This window comes from Temnothorax nylanderi, unplaced genomic scaffold, assembly GCF_030848795.1.
Source record: "Temnothorax nylanderi isolate EJ_2023f unplaced genomic scaffold, tnyl_v1.0 TNYL_tig0309_pilon, whole genome shotgun sequence".
Taxonomy (NCBI): domain Eukaryota; kingdom Metazoa; phylum Arthropoda; class Insecta; order Hymenoptera; family Formicidae; genus Temnothorax; species Temnothorax nylanderi.
The window spans coordinates 146,552-166,694 of record NW_027249371.1 but is presented as its reverse complement, the minus strand read 5'-3'; the positions used below and the strand labels follow the sequence as shown (position 1 = coordinate 166,694).

At 41.9% G+C, this 20,143-nt stretch overlaps 1 protein-coding gene across 3 annotated transcripts; it reads right to left on the bottom strand.

Moving 5' to 3' along the window:
* Window positions 1-8: 8 nt before the first annotated feature.
* Window positions 9-19,845, bottom strand: East (enhanced adult sensory threshold). 3 transcript variants are annotated; one of them, XM_071719741.1, is made up of 7 exons: window positions 19,286-19,845; window positions 13,836-18,197; window positions 13,292-13,367; window positions 12,393-12,655; window positions 12,082-12,237; window positions 11,670-11,983; window positions 9-11,369 (listed from the first exon to the last, which is right to left on the bottom strand). In XM_071719741.1, exons 2-7 carry the CDS (start codon window positions 18,171-18,173, stop codon window positions 9,599-9,601), a joined length of 6,918 nt encoding a protein of 2,305 aa, XP_071575842.1. In that variant the 5' UTR covers window positions 18,174-18,197; window positions 19,286-19,845; the 3' UTR covers window positions 9-9,598. The 3 variants fall into 3 exon arrangements, with proteins under 3 accessions (XP_071575842.1, XP_071575841.1, XP_071575843.1); XM_071719740.1 differs by lacking the exon at window positions 19,286-19,845 and having other exon boundaries at window positions 13,836-18,224; XM_071719742.1 differs by lacking the exon at window positions 19,286-19,845 and having other exon boundaries at window positions 13,334-13,367; window positions 13,836-18,224.
* Between the last annotated feature and the right edge of the window lie 298 nt (window positions 19,846-20,143).

Here is a 20,143-nt window from a genome sequence, read left to right as displayed (position 1 = left end):
TGACAAGATTATATTATATTATATTATACATTGTTTATTTATCGTTATATAATTATCATCATGTACATTATATATGTAAATCGCAATGGCAGTGGTAATGAAATGGGAGGCTGCACACTTTTTGATGGCTTTCTTGTTCTTTTTATTATTTTTTTATTGAGATTTGCGAATACACACACACACGCGCGCGCACGCGCGCTCACACACACAGTATATATGCGTGTGCATATATATGTATATACATACACACATACATAAGGGATGAAGAATTAATGGTATAATAACTATTACGCTTAAAAACTAAATAAACAAAAGATTATCATACTAGCGTTAACGTGTGTTAATTTAAATAACGTAATAGTAACGCCGCGCCTGTGTTGTGTGTGACGTGTATGTGTTGTTTGTGTGTGTGTGTGTGTGTGTGTGTGTGTGTGTGTGAGCGTGTGCGTGTGTGAGCATGGACGCGCGTCAAAATGAGAGCTCGGACACACAGACAAAGTCCCCTGCTACCTCCCCTTCATTCTGTTTTATTATCTCAACATTCGGTGCGCCTCTCACGATCCTACTTATAAATTCCACCGATCTCTTTCCGCTTTTCTTCTCTCGATCGACGTTACCGCAAATAAAATTAGAATAGAAAAGATTTCTCTTAAGAAGCGGAAATCGCTCTCGTTCGCTTGCCAGTACTTTATCACTTGGGCATTCTTGTGTCGTTCGAGATCGTCTTTATTTAATCGAACGGGGAACACTTGACGACGACTCTCGTTAAGGCCCGATACCGAAATATCGGATGTCGTCGACTGCGACGGCCGGCAATGTAATTTAGATCGCTCGCGCGACAATGATACATTTACGAATCTATAATTCGCACTTATCACACTCGTAACAATACTACAAGAATTCCAATTGCAACTTCAGAGAACTAGGTAGAAACGATTAAAAGAACGTATTATATATATGAAGTCAATCGCCGGGATGAGACGCAAGTACATACGAGAATATCGAGATAATTCTCATTATCTAAAATAATCTTGTTCTTATATAAAAATACGACGATAGATCTTAATCGTGCTACTAGTCAAAAGTCTCTCTATCGTAACAATGATAGATAGATCTTAATTATCATTAAATTATACTTTAGCAATCGAATCGAATCGATCCGAGGCCGAGCCCGAGCCCGAGCCCGAGCCCGAGCCCGATGAAAATTGCCATTGCATACAAATGTGCTCGTACATCCTTACGTCGAAGAGTGATAGTTCCTAATCTTTTGAAGAATCCTATTATTTAAAAAGAAGGCTTCGGTCGCGCGCAAAGAGCGAACGATCGAAACGAGGCACATCGTGGTCGCGAAAAAACACTCTCAAACCCCGTTCTGCGTTACAAGTGTTGTGCGTTTCATTCACATCTATCGCGGGCGATTCCCCCGCGCGACATCGTGACAAACACCGCGCGCGCGTTTGCTTTAATCTTCGACTCGATAAACCGGATAAACGATCGAGTTGACGCGTCACGCGATTACGTCCAGTTGAATCCAAAATCGCTATTAGTGTCTACATTCTACAATATATATATTTCGCACGCCATACATCTTATAATTCATTCATCGAGATACCTAACGCAAACATAAATCTACAAGTCCCCAATTATGGATCGCTGCGCTCCATAATTGTTGTCCCATCCATTGTTGTCCCATTTGTTGGATGTCGAAACAAGTCATCTCAAGTCATCTGAAGTCTAGACTGATTGTGAGAGACCATCGCTCTGTTCGATACCCTTTGAATATTTCCTAATATTTATGAAAGAGCGTAAGAGAGAAAAACATGCAAGGGTAAGCCTACGTGCCAGGTACTCGATGAAAGATTAAGAATAAAGGGTTAAACGTTGGTTGAATTTTGTTTCTTCAACTTCAAGAGGTTGAAAAAAAATAAACATTAAATCGAGAGTCTCAGCTAACTAAAATTAATCCTCGCTTCTAAGTTTCTAAAAAGGATCGATGAATGGATCGAATCGTTGCTTTCGACCCGATCTCGAACGACTTGGCTCAAATTAATTTTCTAATTTTCCGCCTAACTCAATCGAGCTCAGTCGACCGAGAGTAGAGAACCAAGTATCGGAAAGAGAGGCACGCGAAGAGACGCGAGGGAGTGCGTTTTCGCGATTCGTTAATTCGCTTCGGTCGTCAAGAGAGACAAGAGGGACGAGCCGCGCGCGTGTCGTCCCTCCCTCGGCATGTCTCCGACGTCTAAAAACGTGTAATAAAATGTCATCGGCCTCGAAAGGCCCGACACCTGCCTAACAAATTTAATTGTAAGTGCGCGTTCGTATTGCTTTTTCCTTTCTTTCTTTCTTTCTTTCTTTCTTTCTTTTTCTCGACTGCGCGCGCGGCGATTTATCTCTTGTGTTTTATCTCTTTACGCACTAATAAAATATCACCTTTCTGAAAAATATTCTCGGTCACGCACACGCAAACAACACCGAAACATTTTGCGTGACGCGACATCCTCTCCGTCTTCCATCACATTCGCTTTTGCACTCGCAGTTTTCCTCGAGATCCGCTCTCGTTATCAAGGCCGCGATATTTTTACTCCTTTCACTTTTTTCGTGACGAAAGCACGAAAGCACGAAAGCACGAAAGGATGAAAGCGCGAAAGCGGAGCAATTCCAAATTCCATTCGGACTATAAGAAACGTGCATAAAGGACAAGAATATCTCCCCCTCCCCCTCCCCCCCCCTCTCTCTCTCTCTCTCTCTCTCTCTCTCTCTCTGCGTATGCCAAAAACGTGTCGCCTAAAAGTTGTGTCCATCTAGGCGTGAATCGGCTAGCTTTCACATCCAATCGTTCACGGCCAACGTACCTCGTCACCAAAAAAGTGAAATAATCGATCGACGAGTGGATGAAGCTGTTGCTATCGTGAGCGCGATCGTAACATTCGCGATCGGGATCAATTTTTTAACGCGTCAGTCACATTTGAGCAAACTCGTTGTATTTTTGCAATATTGCAAATAATTTCCTTCGCAAAAAAAAAACTAACCAGAATATAATTAACAATGTTACAAATAATATGTCATTATAAAATAATTTTACACGTGCCTCTATTCCTACAAAAATTTGCATTGTATGTACACACACGCACGCACACACGCACACGCACGCACGCATGCAGGCACGCGCCAACACGCACGCTCACATACACACACACACACACACACACACACACACACACACACACACACACACACACACACACACACACACACACAATTGCTCATCTCACTCATCGTTCGTTAACGAGCAGCTTCTCTTTTCACCTTTAAAATATATCCTCCGTTTAATCCTGATATGACTCGTGGTCTATGCCCTATGCATTCACGTATCTCGCAATGAACAATCAAGACACCGCGATATATAGCATCACCTTCATCCATTCGCATTATTTTTACAACTTTTCCTCGCAAGGGTAAGATCAATCTTAGACATTCTCGGGACGTTCGTTGACTCTTGGGCGACACGATGCCGATCGGGGGTGTGGATCACGTGAAATCTGGATCAATTGGATACTTGAGCAATCGAGATCGAGCAGATAGACTAGCAATTAGTACTATCACTTTGCCTATAAATAGAGAGAAAAGACATTGATTTAATTGTCATTCACGCGCAACCGAAAGACTTCTCTCTTCAGGTCAGAAAATTCAGGGTCCGAAAATTACTTTTTCCATACCTAAATCAACCAAAGATTTAACAATGGTCGTTGCCTATCGGATTTAACAAAATTACGATAGGAAACTACCTCTCATCCCTCTCTCTCTTTGTTATCGACAAGTCCCGCGAGTGATTTTCACATCTCATCTCTTAATGTGGATGTTACAAGTTTGATAATAAATTGTTCATCATTTCATCAATCAATGATTATCACTAGACCGATGCCAGGGCAATCAGTCAGGGCAGCCAAGAGTCAAAATCGTCCATTCGACATGCATTTACAATAATTACGCTTTCTGCCGCCAGAAAAATAGAACTCTTAAAACTTAAACTCAGTTCTTGTTCGTTCGCGATCTGCAAATTCTTTCTCCTTCGTCGCGTGACACGCGTGTGCAGTAGTGTGCACCCGCGGCGGACGCGCCGCGCCGCGCCGCACCGCACCGTGTGGAGTGTGCCGTGAGTAATGAAATAATGAAATGCGTGCAAATGGCGAGAGTAAATTCATAACGATGAATTATTGAGCATTCCAAGTAAATAAATGTTTAGAATTATTGCAATTTAAAATCATCGTCACAACGATGACCGATAATGTAATTCTTCCCCAATGGCTTGCTTTCAACAAAAATTTATTCTTGCTGCTAGATGAATCGATGAACGATGAAAAATATTACAAAAAAGTATACGTGCAATTAAGTATAGGAAAGTTTTGTCATACTTCTCAATACCTGATTTAATATAACACACAATTGTGAACTTTCCTCAACAATAATCATTTCTCTTTATGTTCCGCTCACTTTCGTGAAACTTGATAAAAATTGTTAAGGATCGCGTACGTACTCGCATTAATATTTCGCCAATATTTTGCAAGACATTATAAGGTTATGCGCTGCGTATTTTGAAAGAAAAATTATGTATATAAAAAAATTAGAAATTAACGCTACACACGAGATCTGTTTTTTCTGCATTAAAAATAAATACAAACTTACACGTACTGCCTATGGTAATCTAAATCTCCTAATCGTAATCTAAATCGGGATTATTTATGGCAATAATAAATCTTAAATATTAACATGTGATATTTTATCGGTTTGAGTTTATCCAGATATCAAACAGACTAAAAAACAATTTCAATAATCAAAGAGCGGATCTATATAAAATAAAAAGAGAAAATAAGAATTGTTGAACGCAAGAAAAAATCACTGCGATCCATTGATGATTTTCTCACTAATAACAAATTGCAAGCTTAACCATTGAAAGTTCATCAATTATAAGAATGATGAGAAAAAATTGAAATAGACACGTATAGGTGATTCGATATCAATATTCCATTTCCATATCCATATATGTGTATCCGTATATGTGTGTCGTTTGTACATTATATATACGTATATTGATGTGTGTATATGTATTTTCTTTTTCTTTTTTTTTTTTGCGACACACTCCATCACGACTATTTGCGATTTCGGAAACATCTCCGCACACAATATAACAATATTTATATTCATCATCACTATATTGCTAGTGATTTGCCTTTTTTTTTCTTTAGTTCGATATACATATATTCATATATGTATAGGTATATCAAAAATATCCTTAGTAAAATAAAGTATTTATATATAACGTAGGTATCGTCACACGTACTTTTCTTTATATTATAGTGTATTATGTCTGCTATTATATATATATATGTACCATATTTATAAAGAATTCTTTATTTATAACGTAGTGTCATATATATATATAATTAATATACATATAATATACCTATGTTTTTATTAGTACATTCGCACGCATTTACGCGTGCATTTATTAAATGTGTTTGTGTTTTACACATGTGTGAATACACGAGTGCACGCCAAATATGTGTGTATACGCGTTGATTACGCATATTGAATATTTTTGCGGTAAAATGGATACTTTATTTCGCGTATTTATACTTGTCTAGAGTATATCTACACACACACACGCAAACACACACACACACACACACACACACACACACACACACACACACACACACAGTTCTTCAATTTATAAAAGAATATCTGTACATTGGAGCAGAAGGAATTGTTTTCTCAGCAGATACAAGATTCTCTCGCACAGAATTGTTTTTACGATTTTTATGAAAATGTAACATATATAACGATTGGACGTATCATTACCGATTCGATTAACAAACAAGTGACATCATAGAAGAGTTGTAAAATAGTACAAGTATATTCAAAAATAACATTTAACATTATCAGAAACACTCGTACAAGTATCATATAAGATAATAAATCTTGATTGCCAATAGTTAGATTAGTTAGAATAATGATAAATTGGTTGTCTCGTATTATAACTAAACTTGCAAGTAGTTGAACACTAAGATAATCCATAATAGCAATGATTATAATTATTGTACAGGATGTCCTATTTTAAAGTTTACAATGTTATATCTCGGGAACCGATGATTTTATTGAAAAATGTTTCAGACAAAAGTTGTATGGTTTGGAGGGGGACACATGAATCCGATGCGAGTTTTCAAGAAATTTTAAAGGCGACTAAATTCTTAAATAAAACTTGGTTTTTTTCTTGAGATAAAAGTTGTAGATTTCGTCGAGACGTTTTCAAAACACTGTTATAAAGTTCACTTTCGTTAAGGATTTCCTGAGATATTTTACATTTTGTCGTAATATTTATTAATATAGAATATGAAATATGTCGCAAAGAGTATTCATGTTTTGATGACTTTACTTTCATTACTTTTATACGTAGAATGAAAAAAATCGATTGTTGAAAAAAAAACAGAAAAAAATTATTTCAAAAAATTCGATTGGATTTTATACACATTTAATTTTGCAAAATTGCAAATATAAAAATTATTAGATATTATTATCCGAAAAATTAATATTATTATTCTTATTATTATTCTATGTATAAAAGTATTAAGGTAAAGTCATCGAAAAGTGAATACTTTACGATATTTCATATATTAAAAATATAGAATATGAATAAAAATATTATGACAAAATTTAAAATATCTCAGGAAATTCTTAACCAAAAACAGCTTTATTATAGTGTTTTGAAAACGTTTCGACGAGATCTACAACTTTTATCTCAGAGAAAAAATCAAGTTCCATTATAGAAAAATTTCTTGAAAACATCTACGATACGACTCACATCGGAATCATGTGTCCCCCTTCAAACCATACAACTTTTGTCTGAAACATTTTTCAATAAAATCTTCGGTTCTCGAAATACAGCACTGTAAACTTTAAAATAGGACACCATGTATATAATTACGTACGTTTGATTAATGACACAATGCGTGTGCATGATCTGAAAAATCCCTTGGGGATTTTGAATGTAAACAAACATATAAACAAATTCTCTTCTGTGATCCAAGCGCAAATAGAAAAACACATCAAATTTGGCAAGCGTATTGAACTTTTTGATATTTCTATCTAGATAAACAAATATATGAATAAAACAATAGAACAATTGCAACAATGACAGACAATAATGATTGGAGCACTAATAATTTGTACTAGTAATTATAATAAATATTTCTTATATAATACAAAAGACATAACTATTTGACACGTTATTACCGATGGTTTGTTTCGCTATTTTTTGCATAATGCGAATGAAAGGGTTTCTGCCGAGTTTGATATGAACAGTGCGAAGAGAATCTCGCATGTGTGTAGCAGGAAGATGGAGTGGAGTGGAGTGGAGTCAAGTGGCGTGGCGTGGCGTGGCGTGATAATGCGCGTTGAATGTCAAATATCGAATAATAGATGTACGCAAGAAGAAACGCACGAAATAAGAAAATCCTCGCAGTCTCACGCGCAACATCTCGATCGTCGATTCTTTTCTTACCGTCCGATCGTCCGCAATTCTACAAACGAGTTGGATGCTTCATCATTCTCTCTATCATAATCGTTTTTTCATTATGGATCGATTAAAAACTAAAATAATGTACTATCGGTCTATATGTACAATGCGTATTAATGATAGTAACGTAATAAATAAGCTCAATAAGAATGTTAAATCTATACTCACTTTGCATGTATTCGACTCCCTTAACAGCTCAACACTTTGAATTAAACGTCTCTCTCTCTCTCTCTCTCTCTCTCTCTCTCTCTCTCTCCCTCCCTCCCCCTCCCTAAATTAACTGTTATTTAATTACTTACGATCTTGTCATTACGCTCCTAAAGGTCGAGCAGGCCAATATTATATAATGTACATTTGTTCGAGTCGTTCTCGCAAACGCCCAAAAAGATTTTTACGTAGATAAAATATAGTGACTTGCAGTGTGCAAGCACATATCGCTGGTATACGATTGCCGCGCAACCATGTCCAATTCTCTCTTTAGACGCGATAAGAGGAACGAACTACCGATAACAATCATTCAACCGGACAAGATTCGATATATATTTTCCTTGCACTCTTTTTCCCCCTACCACCCATCTTCCCTTTTCAAAAAAATAGGTATGTTCGATATGTCGAGCAAGAAAAAATCAAGAAGTAAGCGAGTTGAGTAAAGTAATCTTTACAATTTAAATCCTTTCGCGTGATAAATCGTAAAGGAGTCTATTCATCTACCTAATACATACATTTCTTATTACGCTTCTAATTAACTAAATATAAAGAAAAAAGGAAAAGACGTAAGCTGTATGTTTAAATTAAAATCGACGCAATGCTGTTAAAATAATGAATTCTTTCTACGTGTGTGTAGAACATATGATAAATCGATGGTATAGCCGGTGGTAAGGAAGTGATCTCTCGTGAGAAAAGATCGAGTAAAGATATAAAATTTTCTGATTGCGTAAAGATCTATTTTTTTCCTTTTTAATCGATTAATCTTTAAGAAGAAATTTTCAATACGGAAACACATGCGCGTCTATTTGATCGTATTTGAAAATAGTTACAAGCGACAGTGTCCAACGAGAGGCTTCTGCTTGGGGAATTATCTTGGGAGCTTTCCGGCAAGCGACACAAGTCGACGCAAGTGTCGTTTTGTCTTTGTCTACTCATTGCCAAAAAAAAAAAAGAAAGATAAAACGACGTTTGCGTCGACTTGTTCCGTCTAGTCGGAAAGCTCCCCTTGTTGATTACGGTCCCCCACACCTTCTATAATACAGGACATTCTGAAATCCGTAAACTTTGTGAATTTATTCCGCTCGTATTGTCACTGTAAGCTTCTCGGCCATCATCGATCTTTCTTCATGAAAGCTCACTCTGCAGATTGTACCAATACTCACTAGAGACTCGCGAGGTACGTACCTACGGTATGTACCGCATTGAGAGAATCCGAATCTCATATGCATAATTACGTAATTAATGTAACGGTTGTAAAGTAACGGTTTCCCGCCTACCTCCTGTCATTTTAGGCACTTTCCGTGGAAACAGCATTGTTAAACACGTTTTTCGTTAATGCATTTTATAGCGAAACTTTGGTTGTTAATATATGTATAATATCGTTAGAATCAAAGAGTGTCTCTCTCAATTTGCTCGAATTATCCTACTAATCTATTTACAAGTTTATGATCACGATCGATGCAACAAGTATATATAAATCGCTATAGTTTGTCTCGTCTTAATCATAAGGTAAAATCAATGTGTGTTTTTGAGCGTTCAGGCTCGGTAAGTGCATATCGCGATGCGCTCACATAAGGCAGAAATTGCTCTCAGAGCACTGACCATAATCATGCATTATCATCTTGCTCCGTTTTGGCGGCAATTTCGAGATTTGATCGATATCAACGCGTAAAAAAGCGTACAAGTAAAATCTTGTACAATCTTCCATCGATCTTCGATCCTCACCGCACTGCGTTTTCTCCTTTAAGAGAAAAAGAAACGAAGAAAAAAAAAAGAGACTGCTGCGTACACAACGTCTACTTACATCTCTCATTCTCATTTTTCAACAGATCTCGTGACGGTTTGCGGTATTACCGTCAAAGATTTCGGGATTTTCGGCAAAATCGGAATCGGCGTGTTCGTCGACGACGTCGGCTTGGTTGTCACCTGGATCGACTTGGGCAAATTGAGGTTGTGAAGGATATTTTGACCGGTTGTCGGACTGTTTTCATTCGCGCAAGTAGCAGTACGCGTAATGTCGCATATCAGTGGTTCAAAGTCACCACGGCTTTGACGACTCAACATCTCTTGCTGCATTCGCAAGTGCCTCTGAAACTGCTGGTTGTGGCCGGAAACAGCAATCTGCGTCTTCTGATATTGCGATCTGATGCTTCCGCTAGTTGGCGACCCGTTGTTCGTGCCGGCAATAGGTCTGTCATTTAATTTCTGCCGTTTGTACGTTTGCATTCGCTTCATGTCCGACTCGCTCAATTGAAACACCTTGCCGCCGCTGCCGTAAACGGAGGATAAAACCTGGCCGTCTCTCCGCTTGACACCGCCACCACCGTTTATCGTCACGGCAGTACCGCCACTGCCACTGCCACTACCACTGCTATTACCACTGCTACTGCCGTTGCCATTGCCGTTGCCGTTGCCGTTGCCGTTGCCATTGCCACTGACATTACTACCGCCGCTGCTACCGCTACCGCTGCCGCTAGTAGACGGCAGACTCAATCGTTGCAAACTTGGAGGCGATTTTTTTATGATTGACACCCCCGAGTTGAGTTTGAGCATCCGCGGCGAGTTCACTTTCGCCGAATGCGACGACGACGCATTGCCGCTGCCGTTAGTCGACAATCTGGATATCAAACTCGTGCCGGGCACGGACAGTCTATCTTTCTCCAGCACGTAGCCGCCGCTCAAACGGCGCGGATTACTGTACTCCGTCGCAATCGGTTCCATTATAGGTTCATCCATTTTCTCCGGACCTTCGTATGATATCAGTCTGTTTTGCACCGATGTAGAGTAGTTGATTGCATTCCGCGAGGCGTTTGGCGCCAATATCAGATCGCCGGCTCTGTAATACTTTTCCAGAAGGATCAAGTGCCGCAGGAAGGAGCTTTGATTGCCGTACGGTCGCTGTAACTGTTGCCAGAGATGCTTGGTCTCGCGATCATACTGGATCATCGTCGCGCACTTCTCCCATCCTTGCGGCGTGACTTCGCGCACATTCTTAAACTCGATGTTTACGTGAAGATTCATCTCCTCCTCGCCCGGGAAAAGCGTACGTACGCTTATGGAGGGATTTGCACCGAGTCTCTGCACCACAGGCGTTATGTCATTGCTGTTATTATTGTTATTGTTACTACTGAGCCTCGATCTCTTTGGCAATCGTGTCAAGGTAACCTCGTCCATCCCGAGTGTCATCCCATTCGCCACCACACCGTCGCACAAAGAGGAGATCGACGTGCCCGGCGGATATGCATGCATATCGAGCATCTTGCGCTTTTTCAGGTTTTCCATGGTGCCCTCGAGATATTGAGCACCCATACTGACATTTTCATCGTTGACCGACCTGGGGGCGCGACTCTCGTTACCCATTTCGGAGCTGCATTCCGTCGTACTCTCATTCTTGTTCGGTTCCGGTGTCGACTTCTCCGACGTACCGCTCGTGCGTTCCGGAGACTTGGAATTTACACTTTTGGACTGTAAATTCTTGATGCTCTTCTTGCTCTTCCTGTCCTTGATCTGACTCGCTTGATTCACCTGTTGCGATGAATCGTCGTCTTCGTCATCAATCACGTCGATTCCGAGATTATGCAGGATCCTGTATGACGAAAGGCATCATCATTAGTTCTTTCCGTTTCTTCTCGGTCAAGTTTCTTTAGCCCCACATTAATCGCGTGGTTTTTTTTTATTTTTTATTAAAAATACTCAAAAGTTTTTCTTTACTTGAAACAATTTGCTGCGTTCGAACGATAAAAAGATTTTGCTTTGTAAATTTAATAGATTTTAGAGAGCCGAGATGTATCTTACGCTACACGCGAGTGATGTAGGGTTAATCTTTATATTCGCCACATAAGTGGAGATTACTTAGAGATCATAAACGCTTAGCCTGTATACTCACCGCTTTCGATAACTCTTGCAGAAGCTCCTGTGATTCACACTCATATTTTCGACCTCCCTGTACTTGAGTTGCAGCTGTGCGAAGTAACGACATAGCTTGCACACGAATGTGCCGATTGCTAGTAAAACGGGGATTCCTTGCGGGTCGAGCAGGTGATTCAAGTCGTCGATTTCTGCGTTAGTCAGCTGGTAAGTGTGTTGTCGAGTGAGTCGGCGCTTGCAGAGCGCGCACGTCAAGAAGCGTCCAACCTTCTCGTAATGATTAACGCAGAATGACATCGTGGTGTGTTGACTTGAGTCCCAGTCTATGTCGACCTGCAACAATATTTCTCGTGTGCATGCACAAACGACACGTCATTTACCGCCACACCAACATCCCTAGATACGCAAGCAATCGAGTTACAAATATTAACCTGATTCTGAAGGCCAGGTCTTATCTTGAGCAACCAACGGCGTTTAACATGATGCCGCGCAGGATCACGACATTCGCGAGCTGAGCACTTTGACATCATCAATTGTCTGTGTTGTTTCTGCGGCTTTTGCTGCATGTTTGTCGGGCTAGTGTTCGCCTAAAGAAGCAAGGTTTTAGGTAAGTTTTCAGTCAGAAATATCGGAATTAATTATACATCTAATTATTTTGTGGTACAAAGTGTATATACATATAAATAAATAACGATCCGTAAATTGCAGATATCATCATCATTATCATCGAAAATGAACAAACCTTTCTATCAACGTGACGATAGCACGCGTCACACAGACATGAATCTTTTGTAAGATGTCTCTCTATGTTCAAAATCTTTTTGCGCCTCTCATCAGATTTTATTTGGGCTAGATGCATTGGCGTGTCCAAAGAACCAAACTTTCCAAAGCAGTAGCAACATACGTCGGCGCACACGCGCCCAGGATGTATAGAAAAAGATGATGATTTCTCTGGAATAACAAGCGACTGACGATCCTTGGACGTAGTTTCCTCATTATCGTCATCTACGATAGTAAAATTGACGAGTTAGATAATATATTTTGTCGAATGTTGCATCTCGACGTAAAACTTTTCTTCTAATTTAACGAGTAATGTGAACACGGAGATATTAGTAAAAACGCAAAAGTTAAAAGTTAGCTGGTAACTTTTAATTCGAAAAGCAAACAGCGTGAAAAATTGGCACATGCATTGTTATAAAAAATATCAGTGGTGTGAGTATAAAGTTTTTGGAACTAGTGGTCTGTAAAACAAGTGTTGCACAATATTCCATATCAGATCGTAGAGAGATAAACAAAATATGGTCGCTTTTCAGTTAAACCATATACCATGTAAGTATATAAGATATCTTGTGTAACGCATATTGCATTCTTTTAATTGCCTTAAGCATATAGCAAGTAACTTTAAAGATAATGAAAGAAAAAAAAAGTGAGAAGAACGTGACTAGAAGTTAACGATTTTGATTATCGATTAATCTCTAAAATATCCGAAATGGAAATGTGAATCATCACTCGTTATACTGCACTAGCCTAATTGATCATCAGCTTAGAATAAAAGAAAATGTGAAATTTTCGGAAAGAGGTAACTATAGGGAAAAAAATAAGTGAGATTATCAATTTAGTTATTCCCGCAACCAGGATTACCGCAAGAATGTCTGTGGTTAGTAGTGAACTTTCGGTTCGCACCAGAGCTGCTATCTCCCAAACCACTGGTTCCAAACTGAAAAAAAAAAAAGAAACAAAATATAATTGGATTGATAAAAAATATATCAAATTATAACTCAGTAGCTTAATATTCAATACCCGCGTATTATCCTCAACTTTTCCTTTAAATTCTCGTCTTTTACGCATGCAGCGTTGAAGCGAAAGTCTCTAAATTCATTGACCGCATTATGAAGCGCACGTCCTGGCACGTACACGGAAATTATAAAGATAAATTTCTAAAAAAAAGTGACATATAGATTGCACACTAGGAATGACTTGCTCCTGAATCAATAATTAAGTACAATCGATGTCATGAATTCTAAAGATCAGTCGAAGAAACAAAAATGGCTAAAGAAAAATCAAAAGAGAAGAAAAGAAAAAAAAAGAAAAAAAGAAAGACAAGTATGACGAGAAAAATTCGTATGCTAAGCGAATGAGTTACATTTTCTATCGAGCAAGCGAGAATTTCGATTTTGAGTCTCACCTCCTTTTGAATGGTGTAGAATTCGGGTGAATCACCCTCTCCGTCTCCACGTCCCTGCTGCTTGAGAACCATTTTCAACGGAGATCGCGATCCTCTCTTGTCCTTGTCCTTCTCCTTTTGCGATACTCTGATGATCGTCTTCAAAGTACCTGTGGATGACGACTGTTCCTTTTTCGTCTTTTGCTGATTTTGTCTCTTTGCCGCCTCCTCCAGAGACTCGAGTCCCAATAATCGCAAAATTGACTCTTTCCTCTCTTTGTCTTCAGGCGTTTCCAGAATCTTTGGCGTGCCGCTGTTGAACGATTCACTGGATGTGGACGTCTCGTCGGAATCCTTGTGCACGAGCTCTGGTGTCTTGAGAGTCTTGCGTTCGTTTTCCAGCATACTGTCTATATTGTCAATCGTCTGTTGCGACACTTGATTCTCGGATAGGTTTCGCGAGAGTTGTCGTTTCTCGCTCTTGCCGCCGGTCTTTGCGCCAACGATCGTTATGTCGTTTTCCGATTTGCTGCGCAAATTAGGATCTTTGTCGACCTTATCCAATCCACCTTGCTCGAAGAATCCACGAAAGCTGTCTGTGCGGTCGACGCTGGCGCTGGCGCTTGCACTGGCGTTGGCACTAACGCTGCCGTACTTGCTCAAGAATGATCTGTTGTTCTCGTTGATTTTAGCAACCTCGTTGTCCAGCAGGGTCTCTTCTTTGTTTTGCTGGTCGGATCTTCGCAGATCTCGCTTGACACGTTTGGTTTTGAAGCTGCCGGGCACGTGCGACAAATCCTCTTTGCGTTTTTTCACCTCTCTACAGCGACGGCTACGAGCTTGAGGCTCGAGTTCGTTGACATCCAATTCGTTGCTGTTTAACGAGTCATTTCCATCTTCCGTCTTCTGAAAACTTTCGACACTAGCGATACCATCGACCGAGCTCTGTATTACCTCATCGGTGTCGTTCTGTAAACCGGAAATCTGCGTTTTTTGAATCGCATCAACTTCCTCCATCTTGACTTTTGCGTTGTCGGTTGCGTATTCTCGGTTGCGAGCTGCGGCTTGCCTGTTTTCAATTTTCCTCTGCTTATCGCGAGTTCTTAACACCCTCCTGTTTTCCTCGTTAACAAGTTTCCGCTCATCAGGACCTTTACCGTCCGAGGATTTATTGATTTGATCGGCCATTAGAGCAGCTTCATCGTGTCCTGACTTTTGCTCCGAGATATTCTCATTCATGTTTGATGTAACGCTAGATTTGTTTAATTCTTTACAATTATTACCGTGCTCGAGCTCCGTAGTTTCATCGTTCAGTCGGTCAGAGATGCAATGTACAGACGGAGAATTTACGCTATTCAAATCACAGTTTAGAGTAATTGGTACATGTAGCAAGTTATTGTTAACTTTTGAACGCCTTACGCTTTGCGCCGTCTTACAAGACACATCGCTCTCGCTCTCTCGTATCATTTCAGTTGTGTCTTCAGTAGACTTGCCACCTACGTAACTTTTGCACGGTGTCTCAGTTGTGTCATTGACAGGTGGTCCTAATGGCGTAGAATTGTCATCGCAGCAAGTAGATGCTTCCTGATTACTTATACTTAGAATTTCCCGCTCCTTATCCGGTATCTTGGTATCAGAAATCATATCTTTACTTTGTATCGCGTCACTTGTAGTATTTGGTAATGGTTTGGCAGACTGGTCTTCCGCTACTAATCTTTCTACCTCACGAGATATACTTTCCAATGTTTCAGACTCTTCTGAATTATCCATTACGTTGAGAGAGATTTCATCAGTTTCTGATCCCGTTGTTCCTCTCGTTTGTATACGTCCTTCCGTAAATCTCTCCTCCGCTTGCTCAGGAGACATCGATGATGCGGATACTGATAAAGCCACAGCATTGTCATCCGAAAGCTGATCCTCTGAAATTGTTTCTTCGCTCGTAGACTTTTGTATATCCGCTAAAACATCCTCCACGTTATCCGATTTATTTGGGACCGTTTTATTTGGTGTTCTATTCGATTTTCTCGTCTCGTTATTGCTGACACTGTCCGAACATTTATCATTGATTCTCAAAGACTTTCTCGTAATCTTTTTATTTTCGTCCAATGTCTTTGACTCGTTACCACTGACGTTGACTAAGGCGCCGCTGGCTGTACTACAACCAACGTTCTTCTCTTCTGTTTCAACCATATTCTTGTAAGATTGTTGCGCAGCACTATTATTATTTATATTACATGTAGATTCGCAAGTACTATGTACATCATTAATTATGTCTTTATCAGAGGCCTTGTTCTCTTGGACGTTCTGCGAATGTGTCTCCGCTTCCCCGATATCAAACTTGACTAGTTTCTCTTCGATCTCTTTGGCAGTATCGGCCACTCTTGGTATTGAATTTTCTGAATTATCTGACGTGATTTCATTTCTCGTAACGGTGGGCTTATCCTCATCGGTACTGTCTTCTAATCCCATCTTTTGAGACTCCGTACTGAGTGGGGCGACAATTTCTTCGATCTTGGGCACGTCAAAATTTTTATTTAATCCAAGACCTTTCTCCGGGCCATAGATCCTGTTTTCAATAGATTTTGCAATATTTAATTTAATGTCTTCAATCATTTGATCTATATCCGATTTTGAGTTACCGTCTGATTTATCCGCGCTGTAAAAGGAATTGACCGTTTTCTTCACGTCTACGTTTAAACTACTTCTACGACCTTTAGATTTGTCTGTAAATTTGGCTAAAATATTATCTTTCTTCACTTGCTCCAAATTATTGAGTTTCTTCGAATCTTCTTGTGCTTCTGTACCTAACCTGGGCGCTACTCGCGCGTCTTCAGTTTTAACATCGTCGTCTCTCGTTGCTTCGCACTCGACAGTTTTAGCTTTAGTTTTGGAACGCAGGATCGGCCCGGTCTCGCCTGTCCTGTCTGCGCGATCGCCGTTATTGTTGTTCTCTATTCCCGATCCAGTCTCAATGTCCTCGTTAAAATTAGACGCTCCATCCTTGGAACAAACCTCCTCTTTGTTCGATCCTACAATACTTAGAGATTCATTACAACCAGGATCCGAGAAGCAAGAGTCCATATTTCTATTACAATCCGAGATATGTTCTAACAAATGATCCGTGACAACAGTCCCATCCGAATTGAGCCTGTGCCGCTTTTTCGAATCGTTATCCGCGGAATTTCCCAAATCTGACAATTGACGCTGCTTTCCATTTCGCAAGCTCCTTTGAGACATTTGATCGATATAGCCGACTTTCGACCTTTTTCTCAACTGCGTTTTGGCGTTTTGAAAATGGAATCCTTGATCCGTCTCTATAGACTCTCCGTCCGATGTAACTTTAGCGTCATCGTCAGGCTCTTTCTTTATCTCGATATCGCAAGCAATATTTTCCTCCACCAACATTTTCTTACTCCTCTTCACCTTTCCTTCAGTCTTGTCCGTAACGCTTTGTCCGAGGCTTTCAACCTCGGAGTCGCTCAACATTGAGGCAATGACTTGATCTATAGTAAGATCAATAGAATTCTTGTTGTCTAAAGCCGCCTTTGGAAATTTTTCAACGCTAAGATTGTTTCTCGCACTACTACCGCAATCTAATTCCTTGCCAGTGCTCTTCCGGCTTTTCCCACTTGTCGTCGTCCCCTTGCTGTCAGCCTCCTGCTGCGTAACTTTAACGAGACCGGTACTATTCTTCTTCAAGTTTGTCAATTTGACCGTTTTGGCACTCTTGGACAAAGAATCAGGACTCTTCGACGTCGTTTTTCCTTTTCTGCCAAGTTTCGGACTGACTTTAGCGCTAGATGACGTAGCTAGAACGGCGGCGGCCTCTTCCTTACTTTGACCGTCAGATTTGGTTTTCTTGGTCCTGAGATTACTCTTGGCACTTTTACTCGGTGTCTCAGTTCCCTTGCTGCCTTCGTTGTCCCCGTTGTTTGGCTGATTTTCTGAAAATTTCGGAGCGATATCGGCTGCTGCCCTAACGGTCGATTCCTCCGGCTGCCTAACTTTCTTCGCACCCTTGGCACCCTTCTTGACGTAAGGAGCTACCCTGTGTATATCCTTGTTGGTCACTTTCCTGATAACCTTGATGATGAGATTTGCCTTGGCTGCTCTTAGATTCTGTTTGCGTTTCAGATTTTTAAGGGCATTCCTACGCGGCAAGCTCGCTTCTAGTTTAACAGGAAGTTGACTACCTGTCGCTACCGTATCAAATATCTCTTGCGCAAGTTGCTGCTGCTTTATATTCGGCAATGCCTTGCCTTTCTTACTCTTGACCTCATTGGATAGCAAGACGGGATCGTTATTCGCCTTCTGTTTCGATTTGGAAGGCGCTAAGGGTTTCTTTTCCCTGGATGCCATCTCACTTCCACCCACATTGGGCTCCTGTAACGTCATTTATATTTTCTAAACAGCTGTCTCTCTCAACTCATCGTCTAAATATTACAACGCAAATTATTACGACAATTATTATGGCAACCGTTACACGATCGTTGGAACGTTATTAAGAAACGATCTCAGATTTAACTCGATCGAGAAACCTTTCTGAGCTCGAGAAGAAAGCTTGGAGCAAAAGACTCGACAGTGAACAGTACAAGATAAGTAATTACGCGAAGAAACTACCGAAATATCTGACATTTGTAAATATCCATGAAAAGATGGACTAGGATGTAAAAGTAAAATGGCGAGTCAATATCCACGTTTTGCAACGGCAAGGAGTCGTAGGTCGTAGCTCGCGTTTGCACGCGCGCGCGAGCGCAACGCGAGCGCGCGATACCATTTCGCGGTGCGAAACGCACGGATTTGGCGAAGCACGATCGAGGATCGAGGGGCCGCGAGAGGCAGGCATCGGGCATTGGGAGAGCGCATCTCTCGTCGCGAAAGGGCGACGGGGAGCAAAGACAAATTGCCGCACAGCACGGAGTCTCAAGTCACGAATCGCGAGGCGAAGAGAGGCAGAGGGAGAGAGGGGGAGAGAGAGAGAGAGAGAGAGAGATAGCGAGCGGGGTGGATAGATGCGGCCCTGGCGACCAGAAAAATTACGTGACAAACTTTGCGTTAGCACACGGATGCACGGAGCGCCTCAGCCTCGCTCGCTCGTTCGCTCGCTCGCTCGCTGCGCTCGCCACTCCGCCGCGCCGCTCGCGGTACCGCGGCTGAAATATTTCGCGCGATATCTCGGCTTGCGGCGAGCCGATCGCGACGATTCCGCGTTTGCGAGAATGCGCACGTCACACGCTAACTATCGAGCCGAGAAATCGGCTCGGGCCTCTCCGGGAAGGCGACGAAATCGTCGCGACAAACCGTCAGGAAAAAATCGCCACGAATAAACAAAAGGTCGGCGCTCGACTCGGGCTCGGGCAGTCGGACAGTCGGGCTTTCGAGATCGCGACGCGACGCGATGCGACGCGGCAGGCCCGCGGCGACGGCCGATCGTCGGCTCCCTCGCGACCCTCGTGACGCTTAGAACTTACCTTGGGGATCGAAAATCCTGCCGTAGGTCCGTGGTGATCGCGAGAGAACGCGGGCAACAATCCCCGTGGAAAGGACAGTCCCGTTGCAGGGTGTCTATGCGCCGTCCCAGTCGCACTGTTTCCCGGCTACCGCCACCTGACGGCCGTGGCGCACGGCTTCTCCCAGGAGCATAGTCTGTTCGCGATAACAAGGCGCCGCGCCGTCAAGTGCGTGAAGCGTTGCTTGCGATGCTCGCTTGCTAAGTGCTAAGGCTTGCTTGCGTGAATCGCACCTGATCGCACCCCCGTGCCCCGTGCCCCGTGCCCCGTGCCGTTTCACCGCCCGGTCGAGATCCCGAGCGGAGCGGTCGCGCCACGCCGAGCCGGCTCCTGAATCGATGCGAGTTTAAAAAGAGCACGCGCACTGCCGCGAGCGTCGCTACGCCGGGTGTTGAGAGAGAGAGAACGAGAGAAAGAGTAACGATAACGACGGCCACTAGCTGCGTTCTCACTTTGCCTCACCTCACCACACCACACCACTCCACTCCACTCCACACTTGACTTTACCTCACTCTCACCTCACCTCACTTTATCCCGATTCCCGCTGGCTGCGTCGCTGCGCCTTGAGCGGCTTGAGCCTTGAGCACCGTCCGCACCGCCACTCGGAACGTTACGGCACGCTACGGCACGGCACGGCACGCTACGGTGCGTGCGCGCTAACTGACCTCGCGTTACAGCGCGGATTTTAGCGTAGCACGTAGCAACTAGCACGTAGCACGTATCGCGTAGGCTCGTAGCGAGCGCGAGCGCACAGCCACGTTTATCTACTAACTACTACCTATCGAAATCGGCTTCGTCGCCTTCGTCGGCCTTGTCGTT